The 21,055-nt window shown below is 36.3% G+C and overlaps 1 protein-coding gene across 2 annotated transcripts in view; it reads right to left on the bottom strand.

Annotated features, from left to right (window-relative positions):
* Positions 1-1,155: 1,155 nt before the first annotated feature.
* The window catches only part of KCTD8 (potassium channel tetramerization domain containing 8), a 224,859-nt gene continuing 204,959 nt past the window's right edge, over positions 1,156-21,055 (bottom strand). For both annotated transcript variants that reach the window (XM_060188106.1, XM_007539670.3), the window contains one exon: positions 1,156-2,479. In XM_060188106.1, the coding sequence (XP_060044089.1) occupies positions 2,019-2,479 (461 nt within the window). In that variant the 3' untranslated portion in view covers positions 1,156-2,018. The remainder of the gene's footprint in view (positions 2,480-21,055) is intronic.

Here is a 21,055-nt window from a genome sequence, read left to right as displayed (position 1 = left end):
ATTGCCAATTTATTCATAAAAATCACATAAAAATAAAAATTTAAAAATTGCCAATTTATTCATAAAAAATGGTATGTTGTAGAGGTGCATTTAAACTCTGGCAACCTAAGCACAATGTTCTACCCATTTAACCCCTGTTTTGGTGCTATTGATTCATCAAACTTTGTCAGCTTCAGGACTACCAAGTTTCTCAAGATGAAATGCAGAATTTGAGTCAGCTCTTTTTCTAAATACCATATATCTGACCATGTCTTCTTTTATACGATAGAGATTTAAAGACACATAGTGGAGTGGGGATTTTAATATTTTTTTATTGTTGTTGTTATTGATGTAATCATTGTTGGATAGGACAGAGAGAAATGGAGAAAGGGGAAGACAGAGCGGGGGAGAGATACCAGCAGACCTGCTTCACCATCTGTGAAGCACCTCCTCTGCAGGTGGGGAGCCAGGAGCTTGAACTGGGATCCTTAAGCCAGTCCTTGCACTTTGTGCCATGTGTGCTTAACCCATTGTGCTATGGGCTTGCCCCCAGGCTTTTAATCTTTAATAATGCTTATCTTGCTATATATTATTTAGACAGAAATGCTACCACAAATGCTGCTCAACTTCTTTTTCAAGTAACCACAAAAAGAGCATGAGCTCTATAATTCTTGATGGTATTTTACTCTCAGTCTCTTCTCCAGTACAATTTCATGATACTATACACTTTTGTGTGTGTGTGGTGATGCTGATGCTGATGCAGATGCTGAAGCCAAAGAGTTGTGTGCCTTAATAAAGCTTGTGTTCACAAATGCAGCCAGGAAGAATTCTCTTGTCATTTAGATTGACCTTTTAGCTTACTATTGACATTTTTTTGTGTCTTAGTTTCTAAGAGGCAGCTTCCCAATTGCTTTTGGAGAAGCTTTCAATCTGGTTGTCAGCTAAAATAAAACTTTACTATGTTCTCAGTTGAAGTACTACTCTCTTGTGGGATCACAATTTATTAATTAATACCAAGGCAATTTCAATCTGTCTCTATCTTCATTTTGAATTATACTAAAATTCTAACTTGTCAGCAGTAAGGATGAATATATCATCTTCTACTAGTTTGGAATTTTAAAGGAAAATTGAAGCCAATGTCATTGTTGAACATATTTGAAGAAGAGTCAGTAAAAATCAAGGAATTCTAATGTCTTTTCCTTTTTTAATAAATACACAAAGCTCTTTACCATTTCCCTCGTTATGTTGATTAACATGATAATAGCATCTTTCAGAGCACTGTTATACCAAATTTCACAGCCTGATGTAAGGACTCATTTCACAGAAATAATCATGACTAGCAATTATAGATGAATGTCAGTGCCATAACACAATAGTATAAGGCATATTTACATCATCTTAACATCAGAATACCTATACATACACACACACACACACACAAAATCACAGATCGAGAACAAAGAAAATTCAATTTCCTAGACAGCTTATAGTTATAGGTTTTGTCTGAAACACGTTTGACTGTTTTTTTTCTTTTCCAAGCAGCAGACAGATCTTTCTCATGTCTTATGATTTATTTGTAACATTGAACTCATGCAAAAATAATGCTTGTTTTTATTGCATTAACATTTAAACAGTTTTGAATTTGGGTCCTAACACCATCATCTAAAATTTAACTTGATGTTGCTTTATAAATGTTGTCATTTCAGTTGAAGTGATACAATGACTTAATTGTGGTGAGTTACAAAATGACAGACATATCCAGTTGACCACAGTTCAAAAATCAAGATTCTAAGGTTCTTGACCATGCACATTTTACTTTCATTCTTGCAAAATAGTATGAATCAGATACATCATTTTGAGTCAACGTTTTCTTTTAAAAACCACAACAAAAATAAGGAAAGAAACTACTGTTCCACATACACTGTTCACAAAAATGAAGAGCAGCAATAATTACACTGACCATTATTGGGACACATCCAGGTGGTAACACTGTAGGAAACATTTACTGTCATTGCAATACTGCAGGGATGTGATAATTACTATAACCCATACTTCTGTAACAGTTCAGATTGCCACTGCCGTTTGCGCTCTGGAAAATAATCAGGAATGTGGATTTTTTTAAAATCTTGAATACATTTCTTCATTTCTTCTTCCACACTTAGCTTCTCACAGACTTTCTTTTTGGAAAGATTTGTTTCACGGGACTTGCTGATGAGGGTCTGAAAGAGTTCACTGTTTCTGCGTTTGTCCGGTGGGGGCATCCATTGCACAGGGGCTTTTTTGGAAGGGCGATCCAGTGTTAAGGTGTTAGGTTGATGATTTGTTGCCTGCTGGGCATTGGGTGGGTTTTCTTGGGGTGTGCTTGCCTCTGAGTGACTGTCACAACTAGAAGTGGAAAGCTCATTGCAAGAAGTCCCACTTTCGCTTCCTTTATCTGTTATTTTGTCATGTTTTCTATCTTCATGCTCTTGTTTAGGTGACACTATTTTCTGAGGTGGTCCTAAAAGAGAAAAGAAAAAAAAAAGGAGTATAACATTTGAATAAGATATAAAAAAGTTAACTTACACCATATTTTCTATTTCTTTATAAAAATCATTCTATTGGAAAGTTAAAGGATTATAGTACAGTTCTTGACAAATAGGTACAATTTCTTATCTTTCTGTTATAGATGTCTGAAAAGTTCTAGATGTCATCAGGATGCCGGCCAGGCTTCCCTAGACTGAAGACCCCACCAATGTGTCCTGGAGCTCCGCTTCCCCAGAGACCCACCCTACTAGGGAAAGAGAGAGGCAGACTGGGAGTATCGACCAACCAGTCAACACCCATGTTCAGCGGGGAAGCAATTACAGAAACCAGACCTTCTACCTTCTGCAACCCACAATGACCCTGGTTCCATGCTCCCAGAGGGATAGAGAATGGGAAAGCTATCAGGGAAGGGCGTGGGATATGGAGATTGGGTGGTGGGAATTGTGTGGAATTGTACCCCTCCTACCCTATGGTTTTGTTAATTAATCCTTTCTTTAAAAAAAGACACTCTCACCCCCCATTCTCATGCTCTAGAACCTCAGAGCTTCCCCACCAAGGTCCCCTCTGCACTCCCTTCCCAATGTCCTTTGCTTTGGTGTCTTACACCAAATCCAGTCCAACTTTTACTTTGTATTTTCCCTTTCTGTCCTCGTTTCTTAAGTTCCTTCTATGAGAGATCATCTGATATTCCTACCAATATCATCTTAAGAAAATCCCATATGCTTTGCTAGTTTATATCTGAGCTATTTAACCTAGTACTTCTAATATATATTTGAAAGATTAAATATGTCAATTAAATATTTATAGCACTACAGTTCAGTAGCTTTGCTTAATGAACATCTCTTCCAAATAGATTATCCACGACTTTATGCCATAAAGGTATATGTTGTAATTATCTGTCCCTCAATCCACGAAAGATACCACTAGTGAATATTTTGCTAGTTCCCTATGTGTTTCATTGAACAATTGTTTCTATTCTATCTTCTGGTACTAGGTATGATTTGTGTATATGTTTTGCCATTGTAAAAGCAGAGAAGTATTATTTTATTTTTACAACTTAGCAGCATTCTCTAGGCCCAGAGGAGCAATAGCATCATTTATGCTTCCAAATGGGAAGTTGGTTAAAATCTTATTCTGTCTATTAATCTTGTTTCCAGTCTATTTCCTTAGAGAAAATTATGAAAGTGCTAGAAGATGTATGGTTGTATACTTCGTTGAAAATACAGTACTTTCTTAAAATACATGACTTACCACATGAAGTGAATTATTTCAGAAGAGAATTGTCAGAAAGTGGTAGCTTGCCAAGATAATTATTTCAAATACACAGTTTATTTACAGGAAGGAACATATTTTATTTTCTTTGACTCTGATGTGGAAGTAAGATCTCCACTTAGCATTTATTGAACACTCCCCATGCCCAGAACTATCATGAAATCTTAATTAACTGGAGTCCAACTATTCGTAAATATATTGCTCAACTGTTTTCTTATAGTCAAGTTTTATTAAGAAGTATATAAATCAGAATGGCAGCACATTAGTATTTTTAAGCAAATGTTCAGGGGGTTCAGTGCAGCCAGATATGAAAAAAATGTGTCAGTTTTATAAGGTCTCAACTTTATATTTTATATATTTTTTTTAGTGGCATAATAGAATTACCTTGAAAGCTTTAGATTAAGATCTTAGTCTTAATTCCAAACAGCCTTCTTTAAAGACATGCCAACTGGCTGCCAGGTTCTTTCATTGATTCAGGTGATTTCAGTGAGTTTTTTCTCAGTTTATATGACGTATATTAAGAACCAATATTAGTAGGCATTTCTCCAGAGATGGTGAAACAAACCAATAAAACTATCTTTCCCCCTAAAAATACTTTTGATACAAGCTTCTACTATATGCAGTATATTCATGACTACATTGTATACACTTGTGCAAACTGATATAACAGAATAATAGAAATAATCTCATTTAAAAAACTTTTAATATTTTTATTTATTTTCCCTTTTGTTGCCCCTTTTGTTTTTTATTGTTGTTATAGTTATTATTTTTGTTGTTGATGTCATCTTTGTCGGATAGGACAGAGAAATGGAGGGACAAGGGGAAGATAGATAAGGGTAGAGAAAGATAGACACCTGCAGACCTACTTCACCACCTGTGAAGCGACTCCTCTACAGGTGGGGAGCAGGAGAGCTCGAACCAGGATCCTTATGCAGGTTCTTGCACTTAACCCACTGCGCTACAGCCCGACTCCCAATAATCTCATTTTTTGTATGTCTTCATGAACATAACCAAAGAATGATCAAATAAGAAAAACCCCAAACATTAAAGAATAACTGCCTATTTGGCAGAAAGTATAAACCAGTATTCCAACTTCCCTTGTCTGCAAGCTAGACTAAATGTTGATGCTTGTAATCAATGAGAAAAAGCACTGAAACATTCCAAACACAACTAAAAAATAAACACAGTTTAAAATCTCTACTATTTTCTTTTATGTTAAAGAGAGTATAGGAGTAGGTAGAGAAAAGAAAATGGGGAGATGCATTTTTTAATGTTCATTTTATTTCATGAGTGGTAGATTGGAAAAGAGAAAGAGGAAGAAAGTGAGAAAGACAACAGAACATCACTATGGTACATGTGGTACTAGAGACTTGACCTTGAGCTTGTAAATTCAGAACTTTACCACAGTCCCATTTCCTAAGTCACAAGAGATCTTGGATTACCTAAAGGCCCTCTCTCTCTCTCTCTCTCTCTCTATCCCGCCCTCCCTCCGTCCCTCCCTCCCTCCCTTCTTCTCTCTCCCCTCTCTTTATTGCCATAAGGGTTATCACTGGGGTTCAGTACCAGCACTACAAACCACCACTCCTGGAAGCCATTATTTTTTTCTTTTCTATTTCATTTGACAGGAGAGAGTAAATGAGGTGGGGCAGACAGGAGGAAGGAAAGACATCTGCAGACCTGTTTCACTACTCACGAAGGGTCCCCCTTGCAGATGGGGAGCAAGGACCCAAACCCAGATCCTTGCACATGATGATAGGTGCACTTAACTGGGTGTGACATTGTCCGACCCCCCAAAACCTTTCTTGTCTCTCCTCTATCCTTATTGATTGATGGACATAACTATATTTAGTAGGTTACCTTGCCTTCTGGCTTCTAATTGGCCAATGGTAAAGACTGACAGTGACATGCTTTCATCCCACCCAGGCTGTGTCTCTGACCCAAGAGGAACACCACTGGCCAGCATTTCTTTCCATATTCCTCTTGCATTCTCCACCCTCCCCCATCCCACTGCAATCATTACTTCTCTCTCTAGATTCCATTAAGAACTGCAGCTGAAGAGTTACAGGTGTTATCATTAATAATGCCTTTGTATTGCTGACACTGTTTTAAACCTTCAATTCTTTGCTTCTCTCAAATGACTCTGTTGGATATCTTCTCTTTCTTCCAGGAATCATTCCAAATGTGGTGAAAAAAAGGAACACTCTTGCATTGCTGGTGGGAGTATAAATTGGTCCAACCCTTATGGTAGACAGTTTGGAGATGTCTCAGAACACTAGAAAATAGACCTACCGTATGACCTAACAATTCCTCTCCTAGGGATTTATCCAAATGAAACATTTATCAGAAGAGGATCTATGTCTACGTATGTTCAGAGAAGCTCATTTATAATCATCAAAACTTGGAATTAACCCAGATGTGCAATAATAGATGAGAGGCTAAAAAACCTGGTATACAGACATAATGGAATGCTATTCAGCTGTTAAAAATGGTGGAGTCATCTTTTTTGTGTCATCTTGAATGAAACTGGAAGACATCATTAAGTGAGATCCACCAAAAAGACGACAAATACCTAAGAATGATCTCACTTATATGTGGGACCTAACAATTAGGGATAAGGAGTAAGAAAAGACAGTGAAACATAAACTGGACCATGGTGTATTGCATCAAAGCAAGGAACTCTGGGGAAAGGGGGGAGGTTGGGGGAGATGGAAGATAACTGTGGGGGCTGGATGCATAATGACATTATATGCATGTGGTAATGGCCCCACTGTAAAACATTAACCACCTCAATAATATTTTAATCATTTGCATTAATTAAAGGGTTGCTACTTATAGGATGAGATTTTGGTGGCAATAGTACTGAAGAATTAGTTTGGAATCTAACTGATCTGAATCAAATTTAACTCTGGCAAATAGTCCTATGCCTTGAACAAGATAATCCTTTTCTTAATTTATACACCTGAAAAACTGGGTACTTTACTCATATATTTTGAGATGAAATAAAATATCACACAAGAGGTCTAGTACAATTATTCTTTAAAATGAGAGTTCATACTATTTCATTTTTTATTGTACATATGTTCAGGATTATCTCTGGAGATTCTAAGTTTAATGAAGGGTTTGTATGTATGTGTTTATGTGGAGGTCAGCAAAGATGGAGGAGTTGTAGCATCTGTCTACCTGATATTTTTATGTGATCCCATGCTAGCAAAATGACTGCCAGCTGAGTGAAGCATAGAATTTAAATGTGTTTTTTTTCAACCTGTCAATTTTCTGCATTATATTAACCAGAAATGCCTATAGAGAAATCTACTAATTTCAGTCCCAATAATGACTATAGAATTAAGCTGCAAACATCTGGGAAAACCAATTTATATTTAAGAAAAAATGAGTGGTGAAAACTCATTTCCTGTTAATAGGAGGACAGAGCACTAGAGAGATATACCCAGGCAGAAAAATAATGACATCAAAGTGAAAGATACATAGACCAATGAATCATAGGTACTACTCAAACAAATGCTTCATTTTTTTTCCCTCAGTGATGGAAAAAACATCCTTAGTGACTACAATAGGAGTAAGTCAGTGTTAGCAAAATAAATTATATATAATCATATACAGAGTGATTGCAACTTCACAGAACTAAGCCCTCTTCTATTTATAGGCCCCACACCTCCAGAAAATTCATAATACAATGTATTGAAATATATTTGTGATAGAAAGTAATTATTCTTAGAGTGTATAGTGGAAGATCAAGGAAGACTTTAGTCAGTCTACCTGGTGAAATTGTCTTGATTACCCACTATGTGACAGCAGCCATTATAAGGTTGAGGGGAAACACAGTAAGTATGAAAATATCTTCATTCCAGTGAGGCTCACAGAATCACTCTATTTAACTACAAGTGGGTGAGGACATGGGTGAGAACAAAGAGATAGGGGGAAAAAAAGGTATTAAGTTGCTGTAAATTTCTGGGAAGGTGCATCTTACATCACTGAGTACTATTTGACTCTTGATATTAACTTTATTTTTCTTTCTTTCTCCATGTGATTTGTTATTGTTTATATCACCTATCTCTCCTAACTTTTATTTTAAAAATAGATTAGAAATATAGTCAATTTTCTAGTATAATATCAAGTTTTTAAAGTGCGTGGAAAACCAGTATTACCACTGCAGACTTTGGACTTCATGAAAAAAATAAAAGAATGATGAAAAGATGATTGATTATTATTTTAAGAGCTTTTGTTAAACAAGTAACTTAAAGCAGATAGAAATATTTAGAAAACTGAGCAAAGACACACTTTCATTTTCACTACTCCTACTTAACAACCTATCTTCAAACAAGGTCAACTTCTAGTCTGGAGATCAAATTGGTTTAGATGTTTCTATTACGACTTAATAAGCATATTATTACAATACATAACTTTATTTTATCCACCATTTTGACTGTTGGCGGTGCCAGGAATCAAAGCTGGAATCTTTCACATAGAAATCTTACGCACCATTGCTTCATATCTTTCTGGCTATTATCTACTCTTCTGAATGCAAAATGCTGTGACATTCTCTGTGTAGGGTTTATCAGACAGTCTTCTTTATTATGCTATAATTTTTTATAATGTATGATATGTTAAATACTACTATTGCTATTAAACATATTTTACTATAATTTACTGGATTCAAATTGGACTAAAATACAATAATAAAAATATGTTTCATAACATTGAATTTAAGAAAAACAAATGAATTTAGGGAAATAATAATTTATTCTAGTTGTCTAGTTTTCTTGCAGATATCTGCTAATTGTAGGCTTAAAGGGATAATTTAAAACTTTAATTTTACATCATTTCATTCAATGATCCAGAGACACTTGAAATGCCTTAAGCACAACATGAATGATAATGTAAATAACATTTAGTCCTGCATGCAAGGGAGCATCACAGCTGTCAGACACTTCCTTAGCTAGTGATAGAACCAAATATATACCAAAATGATCTTTCCAAAGGTACTTCACTTTATAAATCAGAGCATTAATCAGACACAGTATAAGAAAATAAAATGAGAAATATAATATGAGAAGCAGTATCAGCTGAATTTTCTTTCATTACATAAAGAAACACATTATTAAGTATTGAAGAGTAAGCTATAAAGGAATGAACAGGCAAATCTTGTATCTACTGAAGATTTAACTTTAAAAAGAGCGTTCACAAATATAATATGTACTTAGATTCTTCATGGGGGAGTCGGGCAGTAGTGCAGTGGGTTAAGCACAGGAGGCACAAAGCCCAAGGACCTGTGTAAGGATCCTGGTTTGAGCCCCAGGCTTCCTACCTGCAGGGGAGTCCCTTCACAAATGGTGAAGCAGGTCTGTAGGTGTCTCTCTTTCTCTCCCCGTCTCTCTCTTCCCCTCCTCTCTCCATTTCTCTCTGTCCTATCTAACGACTACAACAATAAAACAACAAGTGCAACAAAAGGGAATAAATAAATAAATAAATAAATATATTTTTTTAAAGGGATTCTTCAAGTATTTGGGCAATTAAATATTTCACTTTCATTTGTCCATTTGTTATTAAGAAGAGCATGATTTTCATCTAGAAGTTGATAGCATTTCAGGGGGATTTAAAGCCAAATCTGGAAAAACTTGCAAGTCCATTTCTTAGTCCTGCCTCTCTACAACCATTATTTTTAAAAAATTTAAATTTATTTATTTCCTTTTGTTGCCCTTGTTGTTTTTATTGTTGTAGTTATTGATGTCATTTTTTGTGTTTTTTTTTTAATATGACACAGAAATGGAGAGAGAAGAGGAAGATAGAGGGGGAGAAAAAGATAAACACCTGGAGGCCTGCTTCACTGCTTGTGAAGCAACTCCCCTGCAGGTGGGGAGCCAGGGGCTCTAAATGGGATCCTTATGCAGGTCCTTGTGCTTTGTGCCACGTGCATGAGCTTAACCCGCTGCTTTACCGCCCGACTCCCCCCCTTTTTTTTTAAAGTACACTACGTACACATAGATACACACACATACCATATACATTTTAAGTTCCCTTTTTTTTCAGTGTGGTAACAAACTTGGAAGATTGGGATTTGAATTTTGTCTGGTCATTTTAAACAAGTATTCTCCTCCTCCTCCACCCCTCCTCCCTCTTTTTTTTGTTAATTGCCACCAGGGTTATCACTGGTGCTTGGTACCAGTACTATGAATCTGCTGATTCCAGCAGATTTTTTTCCTTTTTTTTTTTTTTTTAATTTTTTTAGTCAAGGGCTCAAACCCAGGTCGTTGGCAGGTCCTTTCGCTTTATGTGCTTTTAAGTGGGTCCACCACCATCCAGCCCCCTAAGCAAGTACTTTGTACTGATTATATATTTCCTTTAAATTTTGGTCGGTCCTTGTCATTTAAACTTTGGAGTTGTTTATTCAGTTCCTTTATTTTATAATTCAAAATGACACAGCAGGAAGGAATTTTTCTAGGCTATAAAATTATAAATGGGGGCAGCAGGAAAAATAAAATAAAGTTATAAACAGATAGTATTTAGATATAATAATTTAAAAGTAACCATAAATAGAAATAACTCCTAGAGTAGAGAAATGAATTCCTTTTCCAATCATGTACTTCATCAGATTACAGGTTCATGGATACCTTTCCCTATGATTATTAATAGGAAGTGTAGTCCTAGCAGACATTATCAAGTTACATTTGTACTACTAAATCTATTTTTGTCACTGAAATGCCAGTTATGATAATGATGCTTAAGGAAGCAGACTGTTGGGACTAATATCTGAGTTCACAATTTACTACATATATCTTCTTGGGCAATTCACTGACTTTGGGTCTCTGTTATCTCAAATGTTACAGAATTGTGACAAAGATTAAATGTGCTAGTACATGTAAAGCTTGGACACTCCTTGCGCACAGTGGGAATGGTTACAGTTCAGCAGAAGTTGTCAGGGCTCTTTAGCTATGGTATGACATGTTTGTTTATTTGAATATTGTGAGAACTGATTAAAGGATCCAAGTACTCTTTTTCTAATTTTGGCTCTATTCATGGTTCTTGTGAACCTGTGAATTGCAGACAAGGCCTTTTAGCTTCTTCAGCTCTCATTTTTCAATCTATTAAAAAGAAATAAAAATAGAATTATCTAGTTACATGACTTTAATAAAAAGGAGATAATGTATGTGAAACAATTTTGTTGTTAAGTTCTCTATATTAGGTTTGAAACACTATTGAGTATTAAATTTTTATGTACAAAAGGAAGTTATTTGAGAGAATAAAACTGTTTTAAGTTATTAAAATGTATGAATTAAAATCAACAGTAAAAATGCCATATTAAGAAAAATAAAACAAAGCTACCTTGATTGACTAAAAGTTATAAAATTAGACAAAAGCATGACTTTTTGATAAGTCCCATAGTGTTTTTATTTAATGTATATCAAAAGGAGGGAATTATAACTTTCTAAGGCATTTGGGTATGTAATGTAGTATAGAAACTAAATGTTAATAGTTTCTCCATAGCACATGACTTCTGGAAAGTTCTAGATGCGGGCATGTTATCTATACAGGAATTTCCAAATGAAGTCTGCCTGTACAACTTCACACTTAGAAAAGAAAATTTTAATTTTAATCTCTTTACCTGCCTAGTAATGATAAAAAAAGACAGGATGTGTAAAATGTGTCTGCAATAGGCACAATTCCCAGAAGGGAAATTACCCTTTAATAGTACCAAACTCAGTGGTGTGTGAATGGTTATGTGAAACTTGAGTGGAATGAAACAATCCATCTTTAATATTAGCACTGCATTCATGCTTTAAGTATTAAATAGTTGAACTCAGTGGAGAAAATGCTCCATTTTAATGTGGCAAACGTTTGTTGAATGCCTACTATGCAGCACACATTGTGTTAGTTACAAGAGGTAGAGGACAAACACATGCACATGTCCATGTGCACTTTGGGATATCAAGGCAGTTAGACTTAGGGTAACAAGCATAGTAACTCACAAGTAATCAAAGTATGAACAGGACATGAAGGTGGGAGCAGAAGTAAATTGTAAATGAAGTGACCTAAGGAATGAAGACCATTTTTAATTCATGAGTTAAGTTCTTACAGAAATTTGAAATTAAAAGGTCATATAGGAAATGCATTGTTTTTAATGTAAAAACTATTTAAAATTCTAATTTAATTTATATGAGAATAACAAAATGTGCTTCATGATATTTTATAATATCTCCTACCATTACTTAATCATATCTTTGAATTAAAGGGAATGAAAAAGCAAGCAGTAATAATTTGAAGAGAAAAGGTATATTCTTTGTATCTTGACATGACCATTAGTTACATGTGTAACTAACACATTTTTTTGATTCTTGTGATACCCATTAACTTTTTATTGTTGCCATACCATGTAATGTGAGTGCTACCTCTTTTCACTTTGAGAACTATGGAAGTGTTCTTATTAGGATGTTGCTGGGTGAGGACTCACCACAGCTAGTGAAAAATGAAAGCATATATCTCAGAAAAGTTCAATTTCATAATGCAGGGCCAAAAAAAAATTAAATAGCTCGGTCTTTGAAAACAGCAAAATTAATCTTGAAGAGAAATTCTGAAACCTACTATAACTGAGGTACTAAAGTGTATCTTGAAGACTTTCTCCCATTATGCTTAAGACTTGATTCAAAATTCTATTTATTTCATTTTATTGGGGATTCAAAATTTAGTACTTTTTTATACAGTTGCTTTAAGGAACAGATTTATTGTAGGCTAAAATGTGGTCACAGAAAAGACACCAGGTATTAGTAATTCCTGGAACCTTTAAATGTCACCTTATGGGGGTCAGAGCCAAGATGACAACTTGGAGGCAGCTGCTGGAGTGAGCTCCAACAAGCAGCGACTTGTGACCTAGGATTCTCTGGAGAGGGTAGGATACTGGGCCATCAGTAGGAGGGTAAATAAAGGGTCCTAAGTTTGACACCAAGGAGGGGTCCTATAGCTCACTATGGGGTTAGAAAACAGTGGCCAGGAGGAAAAAGAAAGAAAATCTTTCGATTATTTCTGAAGCTCACTCCTCCCCCCAATCTCAGAACCAGCCCTCGGGGGGCTGGACAGATGCTCCTAGTTGGCTGGTCCAAGCACTGACTGTTAGGGTTTTTTTTTTACTCTGTTTTATTATTACTATTATATATACATGTGTCCATTTCCCCCTTCCTTCTTCAGGTTGACCAAAATTAACTGTTGTTGTTTTTTCCATTGCTAGGTGACTGGGTGTCCTATCCATTGTGAGAAGAACTTGTTTCACTCTACCTCTTTCCTCAACTCTCCTTTTTCCCTCCTCCTAGCTAATTAAAAAAAAAAAAAAAAAAAACTCTTTCACTACTCTATTTTTTTTTTTTCTTGTTCTTGTCTTCTTTTTTTGCTTCCTCCTTCTTTTGCTTTCTAAATTCACTGATACTCGTTTGTGAATTATTTTGGGGAGGAAATCTAACTCAGAGTGGAATCTCTCTGTGTGTCTTTTTTCTCTACTTCCCTTTCTCCTTTCTATTCCTAGAATTTACAGTGGACAGTGGATTTGCATAATTGTCTATTCTTGCTTTTCCTTTTTTTCTTTCTCTTTCTTTTTCTTTTGGATTTGGTTGTTATTTTTTTCTTGGACCTGAGGTGTTGTTTGGCTAACTGGTACTGGTTGAACTGCATCAATCTTTGCTTCAGTTACTACTGTTGTAATTTCTGAGGTTGGTGACTGCATTTGTCATAAAGGTATTTATTATAGCATGGCTTGTACTCAAAACACAACAACTGAAGAATGCCAGAACAGAAAAATAAAAAAGAACACATCAATAAAAGAATATGGTTAAATCAAGAGCAAATAAAACTGCTACCACAATGGATCAAGACAGGATCCCAGAATAAACTCCAAATCAGTTGAAGTAACCTCAGATAAGAAAAGTATACAAGCAATAATAAACCTAATAATCACAGAAATAAAGACAACTATGGAGGAAAGTGCTATCAGAATTAGGGAAACTACAGATGAGACCCTCAAGGAAAACACAAGCCACCTCAAGGTAATTAGAGAACTGAAAGCTTAAATAGCAGAATTAAAAGGTCAATTATCAGAACAATCTAATACCATAATAGAACTGAAGAAAGAAGTTGAGGGAAGGGAAAGCAGGCTAACAGAAGCAGAAACCAGAATTAGCCAGACAGAGGATGAACTAGAGGAAACTAAGAAAGAGGTAAAAGTGCTCAAAAAGAGATTGAGAGACACTGAAAACAACAACAGAGACATATAGGATGATCTCAAAAGAAGTAACAGTTGTATAATGGGTCTGCCAGAGTTAGAAAGATAGGAAGGGGAAGTAAACATTCTAGAGGAAATAAAAAAAGAAAACTTCCCAGACCTGAACAACAGAAAGGAAATTAAGATTCAAGAGGCCCAGAGAGTCCTAAATGTCACCTTATATGACAAAGTCTTTGCAGATATAATTAAAGATTTAGAAATGGTGGAATTACTCCAGATTATCTAGGTGTACTCTAAATTCAAAAGAGAGTTGGAGAGAGGTTTAATACACACAGAAAAGGTAGGGGCAACTGACCCAAGTCAGAGACTACAGCAATGCAATTACAAGTCAGGGAGCAGTTGAGGCCACCAAGCCGGAAGAGGCAAGCAATAGATTTCCTCCAGAACCTCTAGACAGTGTGGCACTGCTGACTCCTTGATTTTAGCCCAGTAAAAATAATCTCACACATCAAGCTTCTGGAATTGTGAGAGCATACATTTATGTTGCGTTAAGCCAACAAATTTGTTGTAACTTGTTGCAGTGGCACAGAGAACAGTATAAGTCTACTAGTTTAAGATTGGTTCTGAGTAGATGTTGAGTTATGGCAACTATGTGATAATACTATTTATGACCAAATGATATTATAGGGTCTGAATGATAGGGTCTTAGTTATTCAGCTAAAATAAAATTACCATCTTGGTCAGGGAGTTAGCACACCTGCAGCACCTCATGAACACAGTTTTGTTTGATATAATATTGGTGAGGAAACAAACTTGGCTCTAAAGTTTAAATAAATGACATTATTCAAGGACCTGGTTTCTTTATACATATTTTCACTTAATGTTAAGGTTTCCAAGAATCATCAAGGCCCTTAATCGAGGAGTTACTGTGTAGAACATATATATATATTTCTATATACATATAAACAACTATAGAGCTGCCTCTTATTTATATATAATTACACACACACACATACATACACACACACGCCCCTCTCTACTCCCTGATCATTCTTTGAGCTTCTAGTATCATAATTTTACTGGCTTCTAGATAGATATTTTCTGTCTTCAAATACATTATGCTAAAAAATGATCTCACCATTTTCACTAGAAACCAAATACTCCTGTGTTGTTTATTTTTCATAAAAGCACCACAATCTTCTTATGTATTCCCATTTGAAATATTATATACCTTTATTATTCTTGTTACCATCCTGCTAATGATCCTGTCCTAATATGAACAGCTACTTAATTCTATTGAATGTACTTTGATAATGTCTGAATTATTTTCCTCATTTTCAGTATTTACCTCACCATTATGATCCTTATTAACTTACACTGAATCTATTACAATGACTATCTGGGGAACTCTTCACCTGTAAGATCTACCGCCTACACTAAGATTCCATGGATAGGTCACTGAAAAATATCTCTCATTATAACACCTATTTCATTATCTTAGTCATATAAACAAGATTTTCTATAACACATACTGGTTTTAACTCCAAATATTAATTATTTTTTATTACTCCTGACCTCCATTCATGCCACAATGGAGACATTGCTATTATTCTAAATACCACAAACATTTGTTTCCAGTTCTTTACCTATGTAAATAAGCTGATTTTTGTTTTGAGAAATACTTACACAGGTTTTTTTTTTTTTTATTGTTTGTGTCTGTGTGTGTGTGTGAGAGAGAGAGAGAGAGGCGGGGGGGAGAGGGAGAGGGAGAGGAAGAGAGAGAGAGAGAAAGAGAGGGAATATATGTGACTTTCTACTTTGTTTTATGCAATCGACCCTGAGCCCCAGGCTAAAGGAGTAGAATTTTAACATAGATAGATCAGAGGTAATACCTAGCAACCCAACCTTAAAATTTCAGGTAAAAATGAGAATTGTGTGACACATAAAGCAGTTCAATATCAGGAAATCCCTGGGCTGTTTAAAAGTGCTGATGTGAGAAAGAAACAGATAACCTCATGTCTGACCAAAAACTTTCCAGATGTGACTCCAGGTGACTAAACCCTTCAACTACAATGATAGCAGCAAAGAACGAGAGCTGCAAGACAGTGCTACCAGCATTTGGTTGGCTAGCTCAGTAATCTTTTTGGTCACCTCTTTGTTAGGCAAGTGTCTTAGGTCAAATAAAATGTTAACCTCGTCAGAAAAATCCTTTCAATAAACCTGCTTAGATATTTTATTAGACTCAAATGGCCTTGACTATAACTGAAACCTCTCTTCATGAAGGAAGTTGAGTGAAGGGCCAGTGAAACAGCTCACTTGATAGTGGACTGCTTTGCTATGAGTGTGAATCACATTTAAGCTAGAGCCCACCATACAGAAGGGATGTTTGGTGCATTGGTGTGCCTCTCTCTCTCTCTCTCTCTCTCTCTCTCTCTCTCTCTGTCCCTTTCTGATTCTCTGTCTCTATCTAAAAAAAATAGTTTAGCAAAATGTTGATTTTAAGTTACACTGAAGAACTGCAATGTTTAGTGTATAATACATTGTAATGTAAAAATAAAATTTATGAATAATTCCAATCATGTTTTAAGTTACCAGTTAGAAAAGCAGGAAAAATCCAGAGTGAATTAGGTAGAAAAGATATGTGCATATGTTTATGAAAAAGTAATTATCACTAAAACATATGCAATTTAAAAATCTTGTGATTTACTTTTCTTCTACAAACATATCTATATTCTTACCTATACCTTATAAACTGTATCTAGGTTGAGCAAGGCACTATTATTGTTCTAGGCTAAGCTCTTCATCTGTTCATGTGTGCTGAGATAAAAGGTGTATTTCAAGAAGCAGCAGAGGATATAAGGTAAAAAGGAAGATAAACACACATGCACATAAGCACACCCAAAAGCAGTATGTACTTTATTACCAAATAATGTGTAAATACAGAGGTGGTAATCTGAGTTAGACAAGTGTTTCATACCATCCCATAACATTGTCACTGTGTACTATTTTTTCTGTACAGCTACTAATTAAAGGAGAATGTCAGCTAAAGAAAGAAACTGTTTTGAGGCCCTGCTCCCCACCTGAAGAGTGGTGAAGCATAACTGCAGGTGTCTTTCTGTCTGCCTCTTTACTTCTCCCTCCAATAAAATTTCTCTCTCACCTGTCAAATAAAATAGAATAAAAGGGTTGGGAGTAAAATGGCCCCAGGGGGCAGTGGATTCACCTTATCTCACCAGAAACAAAAATCAACTCCAAATGGATCAAAGACCTGGATGTCAGACCAGAAACAATCAAATATTTAGAGGAAAACATTGGTAAAACACTTTCCCACCTACACCTCAAGGACATCTTTGATGAATCAAACCCAATTGCAAGGAAGACTAAAGCAGAAACAAACCAATGGGACTACATCAAATTGAAAAGCTTCTGCACATCCAAAGAAACTATTAAACAAACAGAGAGACCCCTCACAGAATGGGAGAAGATCTTCACATGCCATACATCAGACAAGAAACTAATCACCAAAATATATAAAGAGCTCAGCAAACTTAGCACCAAAAAAGCAATGACCCCATCCAAAAATGGGCAGAGGATATGAACAAAACATTCACCTCAGAGGACATCCAAAAGGCTAACAAACATATGAAAAACTGCTCTAGGTCACTGATTGTCAGAGAGATGCAAATTAAGACAACACTAAGATACCACTTCACTCCTGTAAGAATGGCATACATCAAAAAGGATAGCAGCAACAAATGCTGGAGAGGCTGTGGAGACAGAGGAACCCTTTTACATTGCTGGTGGGGATGTAAATTGGTACAGCCTCTGTGGAGAGCAGTCTGGAAAACTCTCAGACTAGACATGGACCTTCCATATGATCCAGTAATTCCTCTCCTGGGGATATACCCCAAGGATTCCATAACACCCAACCAAAAAGAGGTGTGTACTCCTATGTTCATAGCAGCACAATTCATAATAGCTAAAACCTGGAAACAACCCAGGTGCCCAACAACAGATGAGTGGCTGAGAAAGCTGTGGTATATATACACAATGGAATACTATGCAGCTATCAAGAACAATGAACCCACCTTCTCTGACCCATCTTGGACAGAGCTAGAAGGAATTATGTTAAGTGAGCTAAGTCAGAAAGATAAAGATGAGTATGGGATGATCCCACTCATCAACAGAAGTTGACTAAGAAGATCTGAAAGGGAAACTAAAAGCAAGACCTGACCAAATTGTAAGTAGGGCACCAAAGTAAAAGCCCTGTGGTGAGGGGTAGACATGCAGCTTCCTGATCCAGTGGGGGGTGGGAGTGGGTGGGAGGGATGGGTCACAGTCTTTGGGTGGTGGGAATGGTGTTTATGTATACTCCTAGTAAAATGTAGTAATATAAATCACTAGTTAATTAATATGAGAGGGGGAAAATTAATTGTATGTCTTGAAGTTTTTTAAAACACAGACTGAATCTTTTTAATATATAGGCTGTGTATTTGATAGGCGGACTCTCTCAAAAGGCTAGACCAAGTAGATCAGAAGCAACCAATAGCACAGCTATATACAAGATACTGGGTACTGTACAGCAAACCCTAACAAAAGGATTTTTCAAAATAACCCAATTACCAAATAATGTGATGATAACATTAACTATCGATTGTCTTTTGAAACCCTAAGACAGCAGGAACCTCACATCTCCACTATAAAGCCCCTACTTCCCCCAGTCCTGGAACCCTTGGATAGGGCCTGCTTTCCCGTATGCCTCTCCCAATCCATATCAAATAATTTCGCATCTGCCGATCACAACCTAATCAACGCAACGATGGCCACCTCAACATGCTTCACTTCAGACTGTGTCCAGAGACTTCACATATGGAATGACAACCCTTCAGCTTCATTACTCGGGTGAGACCTTTCCTTTCATAGTATACTCTAAGTCCATCTCAGGTGGTTCACTTTCTAACAAAGTCCCAAAACCTAGATATACACCAGTTTCTGTGAGAGAGAGCATATGTTCACATGTATCCATAAACTACTGCAAAATATATACCTGAAAGCAGAAGTACACTAGAGTTTGCAGTGAGTATCCCGCTAACACTTCCTCTCCACTATTCCAAGCTTAGGGTCCATGATTGCTCAACAATTTGTTTGGCTTTGTATGTTAACTCTCTTTTCAGTCACCAGGTTCCAGATGTCATCAGGATGCCGGCCAGGTTTCCCTGGACTGAAGACTCCACCAATGTGTCCTGGAGCTCTGCTTCCCCAGAGACTCACCGTACTAGGGAAAGAGAGAGGCAGACTGGGAGTATGGACTGACCAGTAAATGCCCATGTTCAGCGGGGAAGCAATTACAGAAGCCAGACCTTCCACCTTCTACAACCCACAATGACCCTGGTTCCATGCTCCCAGAGGGATAGAGAATGGGAAAGCTATCAGGGGAGGGGGTGGGATATGGAGATTGGGTGGTGGGAATTGTGTGGATTTGTACCCCTCCTACCCTATGGTTTTGTTAATTTATCCTTTATTAAATAAAAAAGAAAAACAAAACAAAACAAAGTACTGGCACCAATCCCCAGTGATAACTTTGGTGGGAGGAAAAAAAAAAAAAGGAGAGAGAGACATACATTAATGTAATCAAGACAATTTGATAAGTCCAAGGGTGTAATAATACTAAACTCTTCTGATGCTTCCTGTGGTTATTTACTATGTTAATTACACTGTATGTAGTAATTCACTAACATCTCAAAATAAATTTCATGAAGCAACCACCTGTTATTCCTATGTGAGGACACTTAGGCTGAGAAAGTTTATAGAGCATGGCAGGTCATATCTGGAAGTGATAGAAACACTAGTCAGACATTCAAGTGTATGATTTCAGAGCTTAATGACTTAAAAATCAGAGAAATATTGCCTCAAATTATAGAAAATGACATTAAACCTAGTTACTCTAAAACCGTAAAGGAGATTGTTCTTAAAAACTTCAAATTCTCAGGTGCAAATCTGTAAAGATTCTGGAAAAAAAAGTCAACTACGTGAGGGTTAGAACTCTTTTTATGATTGGTTGCAATAACATCATTTTATAGGGTAGCTTGCTATTTTATATAAAATTGAAACTGCAGGGGCCCTGGTCATGCACACTCAGTTAAGTGCACATATGAACATGCCCAAGGACTTTTGTTCAAGCCCTTGCTCCCCACCTGCAGGGAAGACACTTCAAGAGTGGTAAAGCAGGTCTGCAGGTGTCTTCCTCTCTCTTTCTACATATCTATTTCTCTCTGTCCTGTCAGATAAAAATAGAAAGAACAAATGGCCACTGGAAGTAGTGGGTTCATAGAGCAGGCACCAAGATAACATTGCTGGCAAAAATAAATGAATAAATAAATAAAATTGTAAACATATGGTAATGAGAACTCTGTATTCTCAGTTCCTTGTGGCCATTACTGAGGTCAAAACCAGGAATTCCTTATCAAATATAGCACCTTCAACTTTGTTGTAAAACACATACTTAGATTGCAAAATCTTTTATATGCATATATATATATATATTTTTTTTTGTGTGTGTGTGTGTGTGAAACCAGGCAAATGAAAAAGACTTACACATTAATTGGGTAGGCACACATGGTTGAGGTCACATGTTGCTATGCACAAGGACCCAGGTTCAAGGCCTTGGTCCCAATATTCAGGGTAAAAAAATTCAAAAGCATGAAGCAGTGTTGCAGCTATGTTTCTCTCTTCTCCTCTTTCTCCTGTTTAGCAGTTGATGCCTCAATGTCTTTATTCAGCAAGACAAAAATAAATAAATATTTTTAAAAGAATTAAATATGCATTAAGAGAACATTATATATTGATAAAGTGAACTCTATTAAAATTGGCAGAGTCAAAGTCACTAGAATAGGCAAGCAAATGTAGAACTTGTAGCAGAAAAACCCTCAAGGGATGAGTGAATTGTCTTAGGATTCATGTCTTCTTAGGCACTATAATTCCAAAATATCAGAATTATATTTGTATAACAAGGCACCTTTATGACTGAACCTTTCAGTGCTGTGCACTTCTTGATGAGGC

This window comes from Erinaceus europaeus, chromosome 3, assembly GCF_950295315.1.
Source record: "Erinaceus europaeus chromosome 3, mEriEur2.1, whole genome shotgun sequence".
Classification (NCBI taxonomy): Eukaryota; Metazoa; Chordata; class Mammalia; order Eulipotyphla; family Erinaceidae; genus Erinaceus; species Erinaceus europaeus.
This window is presented reverse-complemented; position numbering and strand designations above follow the sequence as displayed.